This window comes from Schistocerca americana, chromosome 2, assembly GCF_021461395.2.
Source record: "Schistocerca americana isolate TAMUIC-IGC-003095 chromosome 2, iqSchAmer2.1, whole genome shotgun sequence".
Classification (NCBI taxonomy): Eukaryota; Metazoa; Arthropoda; class Insecta; order Orthoptera; family Acrididae; genus Schistocerca; species Schistocerca americana.
Window position 1 is genome coordinate 827,050,180 of NC_060120.1, and position 13,617 is coordinate 827,063,796.

The window sequence follows — 13,617 nt, forward strand, 5'->3', positions numbered from 1 at the left end:
TTGTGTTGCAGGCAGTGTTTAATAATAATAATAATAATAATAATAATAATAATAATAATGATTATTTGGTACAGAGAATATCTCAGTATTTAATAGAAACATAAACAACTGGCCTATTCTTAAATTAAAGTAAATTTTCTTTCTGCTGTGGATGAAACTGTTAAATTTCCACTGTTTTGATGTTTTGTTGCCAAAGGTGAGAGCTTTGTTTCTGCTTTTATTCTTTAGAATTGTAGAAGATTATTTTAATATGTGTACTTTTCATGAGTGTGAAATATCTATGAATCTCCAGCTTACATTTTAGTTTTTGTTTCTGATTTTGATTTGGTTTTTATTATATGTGAAAATGTTAAATATTGTGTGCTATTGAAACAATTTTTAATTTGTAGACTACGAGTTATTAGTTTAATCCCCTGAAGGGTAATGCATTTGTACTTTGGTGTAGGGGATCTGAAATTACACATGTAGCTCTAAGCTCATACAATCTGGCATGCCATTACAGTAGAACCACTGTGAGAGGTGTTGGATCACATATATACATAAATGAAGGGATTTGGTGTATAGTTAGAAATGACATTTCATTAGGTGAAGAAAAAATCAGCTATAGAGATAAGAAAGCCACAAGTGTTCCAAAGACCGAGTATCTATGTATTTACTATGCTCTGAGTGGCGATAGAGATACATTTATAGCAAAACTAATCCAAGTATTGAACATGGTTACCAATCCTAAGGACAAAATTCTCATTTGTGGTGATCTAAACATTAACACATTGAACCCATATGGCTTTTGCAACACATTTTTGAACATTATGTGCAGCTATACTTTTGATTAACACAGCCACAAGGGTAACTAAGCATTCAGCATCACTCATTGACCATATACTAACTGATGTGTCGAAAGAAAATTGTGGTGGTGTTGTTGTAGGTAACCTAGGCCTCATGAGCAAAAAAGGGATGAATTTACAATGAAACATAGAAATGAGTGTTTATGGAGACTAGCAGAGATAGAAAGTTTCAAAGTTTCTTTTGAAATTTAAATTCAGGTTCAAAGAAATGTTCCCAAAACTACTATGAGTATCTAAAACACAAAACAAAAGTAATTGAATAACAAAAGGGATAAGGAAATCCTCTGTAACACTTGAACACCTTAGCTGTTTAAAAAACAACCAGAATGACCCTGCATTTCAAAAATACTACCAAACATATAAAAACATATATAGAAAAGTTTTCATAACAGGATAAAGGTCTCAAAATGATAAAATTATAGAAAAGCCAGGAAACAAAGTAAAAGCAATCTGAAATGTCACCAAACAGGAGAAAAATGGAAAAAAGACAAAACAGGTAAACATGCAATTACAGTACAATAGTACCACAATACAGGATCCAAAAAAATTGCAAACTTCGCAAATCAGTATTTGAGCAACATAGCTACCAAGCTACAACACAAATTTGACAAAATGCAGCCTCTACAAACACTGGACTATGCTCCAAACACAATGATACTGCGACCCACCACTCCAGAAGAAATAAGCTATGTTGTTTGGAACCTAACTAAAACCTCAGCAGGTATCGACAAGGTGCCTGTGGTACTGTCCATACAGTCCTTCAGAGAGCATGAAGACCCTTCAGAACACATCATAAATTAATCATTCACCACAGGTTGATCTTCCCAGAGGCACTAAAACATGCAAAGGTTCTGCACCTACATAAGAATGGAGACCCTGAAAATATAGCAAATTATAGACCCATCTCTATACTGTCATCATCTTCAAAAGTAATGGAAGCCATAATGGAAAATTAGACTTGTGGGGTACCTAACAATGTACAGTCTTCTGCGTAAAGATCAGTTTGGGTTCGGGCCTGGTAAAAGCTCACGGTCCGCTATAGCTTATATTGCAAACATTGTTTTGTAAGCACTAGATAAAGGAGATAATATAACAGGCATCCTCCTTGACTTCAGAAAAGCCTTTGATACAGTAGACTGCACAATTCTGTTAAATAAACTGGAAGCAAATAAATGGTTTCGTGCATACCTAAAGAAACTGAGTGCAAAGGTTAGAGACATCTCAGTCTAACTTCAATCATACCATGAACACCTTTCTGACCCAGAATACATTAATACTTTTGTCTCCCAAGGAAGTGTGCTTGGCCCAGTACTCTTTCTGATGTATATGAGTGATTTTCCCCAGAGTGTCAAACACAGTGAAACAATATTGTTTGCTGATGACAGTAATATTCTAATTAGTGAAATATTACCAAGTGTACTAAAGGACAGAGCTGTATGTATGCAGATGGGTAGAAAACAAATTAACTTAAAAGAACAAGAGTATTAGTTTCCACATAACCAGAAAACCCAAAAATTACTCTTTAAAAATGAAAGTTGAGCTCGTAGAATATGTATCACAAACAAAATTTCTAGGGGTACATGTCGATGCACAACAAAAATGGACTGAGCAGGTTACTGCCCTTCAGAAAAGAATAGCTTCAGCATTCTTTGCACTTACAACAGTAAATTCTGTGTGTAGTAGCTCACACACCAGAAAAACATATTTTGCATATGTTCATTCTGTGATGAGTTATGAGATAATGTTGTGGAGAATAAATAAGTGTCACAGACAACCTTTGAGCCACAAATAAGGGCTGTATGAATTATGACAAAAAGTAGCAAGAGAACTCACTGCACTGAGTTGCTTAAATCTATGGGAATCTTGACTGCTCCATCTGAGTAAATTTTGTAAATAGTTATCCATATGAAAAGAGACATTGATCAGCACCAAACAAACAGGTCTCTACATGAACATGGAACCCGATTCAGCCACCACTTACATCTCAATAGAAAAAACAAAACCAAAACCCAAAATAGTGTGCTGTATCATGGAATTAAACTATACAATAAACAAACACAACGAGACCAAAGACAAAAGTGAAATACATGCTTTCAGGAATACCCTAAAAATTATTTGTTACAGAAGTGTTTTTATACCATAAAGGATTACCTAACATAATGTGTAAATTTTATTGACAGATATGTTAATGAGTAGTTACTGCAATCAAGAGGCATTTCACAACATGTTCAATAGAACAGTGCAGTATAGTGTCCAAATGAGTAATTCAGTAAGTCAAGAAATGTATGTATCTGTGTGTAACTGTGTATGTTTATGTATCTCTGTATGTATTTTATCCATTTATGTGTTGACAACATCCATACAGTTCACATTGTTTATGGATTGATAAATAAATAAATAAAAATAAACATATTTTTGTTAAACACAGCAAAATGAAAATGTGGTTCAGCCAGAAATATTTGACTTGGATCACCATTATCCATCTTCTGAGAACAACTCCCTGACAGTAATTTTATATGGTGAATTGGGCACAACTGATTTTAAGAAGTTTCATGAAGTATTGAAAAGATATGCCCTCAGTGGAGAAATTGATTATGTTGTGAGGCACTTCGTGAAAGTGAGTACTACCATTTATTTTTGAGACAAATTATGAAATTAATTTTGTATTTTTTAGCAGTTGACCAGGGTCTTTTAATGCTTTCAAGAGTTGCATATGGAATGTCATTTTTGGCTTTGTAACTTAGGAATTTGTGAAGGTCACCATATAGCGGAGATGTTGAGCTGCACACAGGCAAAACAAAAGGCACAAAATTTTCATTATTCCATCCTGGATTTTTCATTTGTTTAACTTTTGAACATGTCCTACAACTATGTTATGCAATGGTGTTAATGTGTGTTGGTATTTAGGAGAAAATGACTTAAAATCACCATCTGGTTATCCTGACAAAAGAATTTCTGTTTACCTAAATCATGTAAGTGAGGGGATTTGGATGATTCAGTTGTTAAGACTAAAGTTGATTGATTTCCTTAATATTTATCCACATGTGCATGTGCTTGTATCTGTTGACTTCAGGGACAATAGGATGGTAAATTCTAATCATGTATTTTTTGGATATTGTCCATGCACTTGTTGTTGTTGTTGTTGTTGTTGTTGTTGTTGTTGTCTTCAGTACAAAGACTGGTCTGATGCAGCTCTCCATGGTACTCTACCCCTTGCAGACCTCTTCATATCCAAGTAACTACTGCAACCTACATCCTTCTGAATCTGTTTACTGTATTCATCTCTTAGTCTCCTACGATTTTTACTCCCCACACTTCCCTCCACTACTAAATTGGTGATCGCTTGATGCCTCAGAATGTGTCTTACCAACCAATCCCTTCTTCTGGTTGAGTTGTACCACGAAGTTATCTTCTTCCCAGTTCTATTCAGTACTTCCTCATTAGTTATGTGATCTACCCATTTAATCTTCAGCAGTCTTCTGTAGCACCACATTTGAAAAGCTTCTATTCTCTTCTTGTCTAAACTGTTTATCATCCATGTTTCACTTTCATACACAGCTATATTCCATAAAAATACTTTCAGAAAGGACTTCCTGACACTTAAATATATACTCAATGTTAACAAATTTCACTGCTTCGGAAATTCTTTCCTTGCCATTGTCAGTCTACATTTTATATCCATATAGTTATTTTGCTGTCCAAATAGCAAAACTCTTCTACTGCTTTCTCATTTCCTAATCTAATTCCCTGAGCAACACCTGATTTGACTACATTCCATTATTCTCATTTTCCTTTTATTGATGTTCATCTTTTATTCTCCTTTCAAGACACTGTGCATTCTGTTCAACTGCTCTTCCAAATAGTTTGCTGTCTCTGACAGAATTACAATGTCATCGTCAAATCTCAAAGTTTTTATTTCTTCTCCCTGTACTTTAATTCCTACTCCAAATTTTTCTTTTGTATCTTTTAGTGCTTGCTCAGTATACAAATTGAATAACGTTGGGGCAGGCTACAGCCCTGGTCTCACTACCTTCTCAACCACTGCTTTCATTACGTGCTCGTAGACTCCTATAAGCGCCATCTGGTTTCTGTACAAACTGTAAATAGTCTTTTGCTCCCTGTATTTTACCCCTGCCACTCTTAGAATTTGAGAGGATTCCAATCAACATTGTCAAAAGCTTCCTCCAAGTCTACAAATGTAGGTTTGCCTTTTCTGAATGTATCTTCTATGAGAAGTCATGGGGTCAGTATTGCCTCGTGCGTTCCTACATTTCTCCAGAATCCACAAGGTCGGCTTCTACCAGTTTTTACATTCTTCTGTAAAGGCTTCATGTTAGTATTTGCAACTGTGACTTATTAAACTGATAGTTTGGTAATTTCCACCCCTATCTGCACCTGCTTTGTTTGGAATTTGAATTATTATATTCTTCTTGAAGTCTGATATTTCACCAGTCTCATACATCTTGCTAACCAGACAGAAGAATTTTGTTATGGTTGGCTCTCCCAAGGCCATCAGTAGCTCTAACAGGGTATTATCTACTCTCGGGGGCCTTGTTTTGACTTCAGTCTTTCAGTGCTTTGCCAAATTCTTCATGCACTATAATATCTTCCTTCTCGTCCTCATCTGCATCCTCTTCCATTTCCATAATATTGCCCCCAAGTACATCTCCCTTGTATAGACCCTCAACATACTCTTTCAGCCTTTATGCTTTCCCTTCTTTGCTTAGGGTTGTTTTTTGTCTGAATTCTTGATATTCATACAGCTGCTTCTCTTTTCTCCAAAGGTCTCTAATTTTTCTGTAAGCAACATCTACCTTACCCATAGTGATATATGCTTCTGTATATTTACATTTGCCCTCTAGCTATTCCTGCTTAGTTATTTTGCACTTGCTGTCGGTCTCAGTTTCTAGACATTTGTATTCCCTTTTGTCTGCTTCACTTATTAAATTCTTATATTTTCTCCTTTCATTGATCGAATTAAATATCTCTTTTGTTACTAAAGAATTTCTACTAGCCCTCATCTTTTTACCTACTTGATCCTCCGCTGCCTTCACTATTTCATCTCTCAATCCTACCCATTCGTCTTCTACTGTATTCCTTTCTCTTAATCTTGTTAATCACTCCCTAATGTTCCCTCTGAAACTCTTTACAACCTCTGTTGTGTTTTTTTCCCCAGGTATCCCATCTCCTTAAATTACTACCTTTCTGCAGTTTATTCAGTTTCAATCTGCAATAAATTGTGGCCTGAGTCCACATCTGCCCCTGGAAATGTCTTACAGTTTAAAACTGGTTCTGAAATCTCTGTGTTACCATTATGTAATAAATCTGAAATCTTTAAGTGTCTCCAGGTCTCTTCCTCATATACTGCCTTCTTTCATGATTCTTAAACCAAATAAAATGAAATGTTATCAGTTTTCCCAAATGTGTCCAGATATTCAGTTGCCTCTACTGATTTCTTGTGATTTATTCAAAGCTGCAACACAAATCAAAACCGAGATGAGATGTTGGTTGGTTATGCTACCTTTGTTTCAGTGGTAACAGCCACTCTAGTAATAGAGGCTTTCCTCCTCACATATGTAACATGAATTGTATAAAATACAAAAGTTAATTATATCATTAATTGCACTGCAGATACTAGAAATTGTTCAAGAAGAGACTGTATATTAACCTTACTTTTCATTTGCACTGGGTGTGATATTTACTTATTTGCAAATGAAAATCATTGTCTTACATGTTGTACAATTTTTATTATTTGTTTACTATAGTTTTTGACTTTTCAGACTAAGTTTAAATAAGTCTGATTGTCAGACTTCACTTTAAGCAAGTCTAAGGAGCTGTATATTGTGACATCTAAAAACCAATGGATACAGTTTTGGACAGAACAAAAATATTTAATTCGGTTTACTAAAAGTCCTAGTTAATCTAGATCAGTGGTTCCCAACCTCCCCCTTTCCCCACCTCCCCCTCCCCCCTCCACTCACCTCCCACTCTCCACTCCACTTACCTCCCCCTCCCCCTTCCACTCACCTCCCCTCTCCCCCTATTCAGAGTGCATTTTCATCAGGTGAGGAAGTTCCATGAAGGTTTTTCAGTAGATAGCAGGAATGTTGAAATCTGAGAGTACATGATCAGATGAGTGAGGTGGGTGTGGAATGACTCCCCAACCCTAATCCTGCACAATATTTTTTGTCAGTCTAGGAGAATGTAATCGAACTCTATCGTGGAGCAGCATCAGTTGATGCAGTATTTCTGGTTGTTCTTGGACTGTGCCAGCAAGATGTCTCAGTTGTTGACAATAAATGCCAGCAGAGTTGGTTACACCTCGGGGAAACAATGTGTTGTACACAACACTGTCACTGTTCCATCAGATGCATAACATTGCCTTTAGTGGATGTGCACAGGTCTTCGTGTGGGGAGTTGTCGCTTTGTTTGGGGTCGGCTGTTCCTTTCTCTTCCTTATGTTAGCATAAAGGCACCATTTCTTGCCACCATAATGATACAGGATAGGAATGGTCAGTGTTGTTCATAAGCTGTTCATGATGGGCAAGCAGAGATGCATGTGCTGTTTTTTGTGATTATGGCTTAGAGCTTGCAGTACCCACACACTCAATTTTTGAACCTTCCCCATTGTGTGCAAATGTTACACTATGGTAAAATGACCACACTTCATAACATTTGCCAATTATGTAGTACACTGACATGGATCATTGTGGATTATTGCTTCCTGAAAGTGGAGAGTCACTAATGTCAAAACAGTCCTACTTAAATCAGAAAATCATGTTCTTGCTGTGCTCTGTCCAGTGGCATTGTCCCCACACAGGGTGCAAATGCTTCAGGCTACTTCTGCTGTTGTCACCACTCCATCTAACTCAAACAGCAGAATATCTTGGAAATGCTCTGATTTCTCCACTTGGCACTCAATTTTCCAGTGTACTGCAGAACAAAAACGCTACAAACTCGTGCACCAACCTGATAGTATAGTTGTGGATGGACCACAGGATTTGATCTGTTCTTGCGCTTGTCCTACATAAAACATTTAATGGAAGGACCTCCAGAGATGAATCCTTAACTGCCTCTGGACCTTGGTCAAGGTATTAAATTTGTCATTGAACACCATAGGTCTGTAAAACATGATATTGTTATTAGAATGTTTGGATTTTGTGAAAAATTAAGTTCTATAGTTACAGATGCTTTAATACCATTACCCAACACTGTAGACATTTTATTAAGCACTGAGTATTCAGTGGTTAGGCACAAAAGTAGCTGGAAGGGGCTTGTGGTCCCTGAATGGAACTTCAAGATGCCAAATATAATGGCAAATAGCTTTCTTAAGTGAAAAGACGCATCTCCCGGATGTAAGCAGTATGGTTTTATGATCGGTCTAATGTGGGATGTGATAGAACTGTACAAAGATCAAATGTGATGCACGTGTTGAGAGAAAGAGGGCGACAGGACGTGAAGTGTCTGAGAGCAAACAGAACGTTGGTAACAGAAAATCTGTGATTATTCGTTAAGGCACAGCTGAAAATAGTTTTTTGTCTGCTTGATTTTTGGGAAGCTGCGTCTGCTTGCCAAGTGGGGAAGCATCTCATCCACAGACAGCAAAAGGTACTTCATACTGACAGTTTCTACAAATATCAGGCACCAACCCAGTTTGTCAACAATAAGGATGGTGTCATTGATGTATTTGCAAGAAATGTTTCCTTTGTACTGTTGAAGTTGTAACTGGCGCAGCTGTAGTGGTAGTAGTTGTTGTTTCTTTTTTAAGTGTGTCAGGGTATCTTGTTCTATAGTAAAAATAAAATAAACTTAACTATAAATAGGAACTAATGAATATACTGTTAGTTTCCAAAATACTTGCCCTCATTGCTTGCATATGCAGTTTTGGAACACATAGTATCAGATTTCTCGAAAGTTGAAGGGCACACAGGTGTTATTTAACAATACAAGTGAATTGATGACTGTGAATTCAATAAAACAATGAGCTAGATGGTGTTTTGATTTCATATTTAGGTTGTAGAGGATGCAACAAGGAATTGTGATGATAATCACAATGTGGAATAAAGATCAGCATTAGAGTTGGTACATGTTAGAGAAAATATACCATAACAGTGATGATATTTATGACAGAAATTTGTAGTGAAATTAAGTCCCAATATGACAGAATCTCTCTAATTATACAGTCGTGATCTCCTCAGGGGGAATAAGTAGGAGGAAGCAATATATTCGATACCTCATCCAGAAACGCACTCTCTCGAAACCTGGACAGCAGCTACACTGCGATGCAGAGCGCCTCTCTTGCAGTGTCTGCCCCTTGAGTTTGCTAAACATCTCCGTAACGCTATCTCACTTACCAAATAACCCTGTGAAGAAACGCGCCGCTCTTCTTTGGATCTTCTCTGTCTCCTCTGTCAACCCGACCTGGTACGGATCCCACACTGATGAGCAATACTCAAGTATAGGTCGAACGAGAGTTTTGTAAGCCACCTCCTTTGTTGACGGACTAAATTTTCTAAGGACTCTCCCAATGAATCTTAACCTGACACCCTCCTTACCAAGAATTAATTTTATATGATCATTCCACTTCAAATCGTTCTGCACTCATACTCCCAGATATTATACAGAAGTAACTGCTACCAGTGTTTGTTCCGCTATCATATAATCATACAATAAAGGATCCTTCTATGTATTTGCAATACATTACGTTTGTCTATGTTAAGGGTCAGTAGTCACTCCCTGCACCAAGTGCCTATCCGCTACAGATCTTCCTGCATTTCGCTGCAATTTTCTAATGCTGCAACTTCTCTGTATACTACAGCATCATCCGCGAAAAGCCGCATGGAACTTCTGGCACTATCTACTAGGTCATTTATATATATTGCGAAAAGCAATGGCCCCATAACACTCCCCTGTGGCACGCCAGAGGTTACTTTAACGTCTGTAGACATCTCTCCATTGAGAACAACAAGCTGTGTTCTGTTCGCTAAAAACTCTTCAATCCAGCCACACAGCTGGTCTGATATTCCGTACGCTCTTACTTTATCAGGCGACAGTGCGGAACTGTATCGAACGCCTTCCGGAAGTAAAGGAAAATGGCATCCACCTGGGAGCCTGTATCTAATATTTTCTGGGTCTCATGAACAAATAAAGCGAGTTGGGTCTCACACGATCGCTGTTTCCAGAATCCATGTTGATTCCTACAGAGTAGATTCTGGGTTTCCAGAAATGACGTGATAAGCGAGCAAAAAAACATGTTCTAAAATTCTACAACTGATCGATGTCAGAGATATAGGTCTATAGTTTTGCGCATCTGCTCAATGACCCTTCTTGCAGACTGGGACTACCTGTGCTCTTTTCCAATCATTTGGAACCTTCTGTTCCTCTAGAGACTTGCGGTACATGGCTGTTAGAAGGGGGGCAATTTCTTTTGCGTACTCTGTGTAGAATCGAATTTGTATCCCATCAGGTCCAGTGGACTTTCCTCTGCTAAGTGATTTCATCTGCTTTTCCATTCCTCAGACACTTATTTCGATGTCAGCCATTTTTTCGTTTGTGCGAGGATTTAGAGAAGGAACTGCAGTGCGGTCTTCTTTTGTGAAACAGCTTTGGAAAAAGGTGTTTAGTATTTCAGCTTTAAGCTTGTCATCCTCTGTTTCAGTGCCATTATCATCCCAGAGAGTCTGGATATGCTGTTTCGATCCACTTACTGATTTAACGTAAGACCAGAACTTCGTAGGATTTTCTGTCAAGTCGGTACATAGAATTTTACTTTCGAATTCACTGAACGCTTCACGCATAGCCCTCCTTATGCTAACTTTGACATTGTTTAGCTTATGTTTGTCTGAAAGGTTTTGGTTGCGTTTAAACTTGCAATGAAGCTCTCTTTGCTTTCACAGTAGTTTCCTAACTTTCTTGTTAAACCATGGTGGGTTTTTCCCGTCCCTCACAGTTTTACTCGGCACGTACCTGTCTAAAACGCATTTTATGATTGCCTTGAACTTTTTCCATAAACACTCAACATTGTCAGTGTTGGAACAGAAATTTTCGTTTTGATATGTTAGGTAGTCTGAAATCTGCCTTCTATTACTCTTGCTAAACAGATAAACCTTCCTCCCTTTTTTAATATTCCTATTTACTTCCACATTCAGGGATGCTGCAATGGCCTTATGATCACTGATTCCCTGTTCTGCACTTACAGAGTCGAAAAGTTCGGGTCTGTTTGTTATCAGTAGGTCCAAGAGGTTATCTGCACAAGTTGGTTCTTTGTTTAATTGCTGGAGGTAATTTTCGAATAGTGCACTCAGTATAATGTCACTCGATGTTCTGTCTCTACCAGCCATCCTAAACATCTGAGTGTCCCAGTCTGTATCTGGTAAATTGAAATCTCCACCTAAGACTATAACATGCTGAGAAAATTTATGTGAAATGTATTCCAGATTTTCTCTCAGTTGTTCTGCCACTTATGCTGCTGAGTCAGGAGGTCGGTAAAAGGCACCAATTATTAACCTAGCTTGGTTGTTGAGTGTAATCTCCACCCATAATAATTCACAGGAACTATCCACTTCTACTTCACTACAGCATAAACTACTACTAACGACAAACACGCCACCATTGGTTGCATGCAACCTACCCTTTCTAAACACCATCTGTGCCTTTGTAAAAATTTTGGCAGAATTTATCTCTGGCTTCAGCCAACTTCCCATACCTATAACGATTTCAGCTTCGGTGCTTTCTATCAGCACTTGAAGTTCTGGTACTTTACCAATGCAGCTTCGACAGTTTACAATTACAATACTGATTGCTGCTTGGTCCCTGCATGTCCTGACTTTGCCCCGCACCCTTTGAGGCTGTTGCCCTTTCTGTACTTGCCCGAGGCCATCTAATCTAAAAAACCACCCAGTCCATGCCACACAACCCCTGCTACCCGTGTAGCTGCCTGCTGTGTGTAGTGGACTCCTGACCTATCCAGCAGAACCTGAAACCCCACCACCCTATGGCGCAAGTTGAGGAATCTGCAGCCCACACTGTCACAGAACTGTCTCAGCCTCTGATTCAGACAGTCCACTCGGCTCTGTACCAAAGGTCCGCAGTCAGTCCTGTCGACGATGCTGCAGATGGTGAGCTCTGTTTTCATCCCACTAGCGAGGCTGGCAGTCTTCACCAAATCACATAGCCACCGGAAGCCAGAGAGATTTCCTCCGATCCATAGCGACTCACATCATTGGTGCCGACATGAGCGACCACCTGCAGATGGGTGCACCCTGTACTCTTCATGGCATCCGGAAGGACCCTTTCCACATCTGGAATGACTCCCCCCGGTATGCACACGGAGTGCACATTGGTTTTCTTCCCCTCTCTTGCTGCCATATCCCTAAGGGGCCCCATTATGTGCCTGATGTTGGAGTTCCAACTACCAGTAAACCCACCCTCTGCGACCGCCTGGATCTTGCAGACTGAGGGGCAACCTCTGGAACAGGACAAGCAGCCATGTCCGGCCAAAGATCAGTATCAGCTGGAGACAGAGCCTGAAACTGGTTCGTTAGACAAACTGGAGAGGCCTTCCGTTCAGCCCTCCAGAATGTCTTTTGCCCCCTGCCACACCTCCAGATGACCTCCCACTCTACCACGGGTGAGAGGTCAGCCTCAATGTGGGCAGTATCCCGGGCAGCCACAGCCGTAGTCCGATCGGGGGATGCATGGGACGAGCTGGCCGTCCCTGACAAACCCCCATCCGGACCCCCACAGTGATGCCCATTGGCAACAGGCTCAACCTGTGTGACCGAAGCCAACACTGCCTGAAGCTGGGAGCGAAGGGATGCCAACTCAGCCCGCATCCAAACATAGCAGTTGCGGAAATTGCTTTGAAAATGATGTTGATGTAAAGACAGAGACTTTAGGCTTGTATAAATGCCATCAAGTGGCACTGATAGAAATATGGTACATGTGATTTGATCAGTCTCCGCTGCAGTCAGTCTCGCGCACTTTGAAGAGGTGAAGAACATTAGGATATCTGATGCACCTACCACAACAAATCCAGCAGCTGTACATGGTGGTAATGTGGACTCTAGCTTAATGGCAGTACTAGTTTGTGGCCATGGCTTTTGCTATGAAAATAAAGATAAAATGCTTAATATCCTGTCTTGCCCAAGAAACATTTTATAACAATAAAATATATTACAAATGCAGTTGTGGATGTTGTCAGTTACTATAAAACATTTTGTATATTCATACTGCTGCATTTCTTTTGCTTTAGTCTACAGTTTAGCTCTGGAAGAAAACGTTGTCATCAGACTTGAAGTATTGGTAGAAAATAGCATAATAGGAAATGACTCTGAGAATATGCAGAGTTGTTTGTTAATTAGATATTTTCAATTGGAGAATTTTTCCCTTGTTTAATTGGACATGTTTTAGTGGCTAATTATATCTTACATTCCAGGATCGACCAGAAAGGAAAGTACGCCTTTCAGGTTATGGTGTAGAATTACAAATAAAGTCAACAGAATACAAGGCTCAGGATGATACAAAAGTGAGAGGAGACTCTAGTGATAGTGGAGAACAAGAAGATGAAGAGGAAGAAATAGAAGGCTTCAACATAAGCAAGCTAAAGTACATAATTTGTATAAAAAGTCCTTTTAATACATAAAATTTGAGTTATTTTTGTTGGTTCACTACATTTTTTAAGTAACCTTGATGACAGTAGTTATCAATCTTCCATTTTTATATCTGATTTGTTCTTTCAGAAATAACTGTGGACATACAATTTGAATGCTAA

General features: G+C 38.9%; 1 protein-coding gene across 1 annotated transcript in view; it reads left to right on the top strand.

The window, feature by feature from the left end:
- The window catches only part of LOC124595455 (UDP-glucose:glycoprotein glucosyltransferase), a 127,611-nt gene that overhangs the window by 34,740 nt on the left and 79,254 nt on the right, over positions 1–13,617 (top strand). The window contains exons 4-5 of the mRNA XM_047134202.1: positions 3,274–3,462; positions 13,282–13,451. Coding sequence (XP_046990158.1) covers positions 3,274–3,462; positions 13,282–13,451 — 359 coding nt within the window. The remainder of the gene's footprint in view (positions 1–3,273; positions 3,463–13,281; positions 13,452–13,617) is intronic.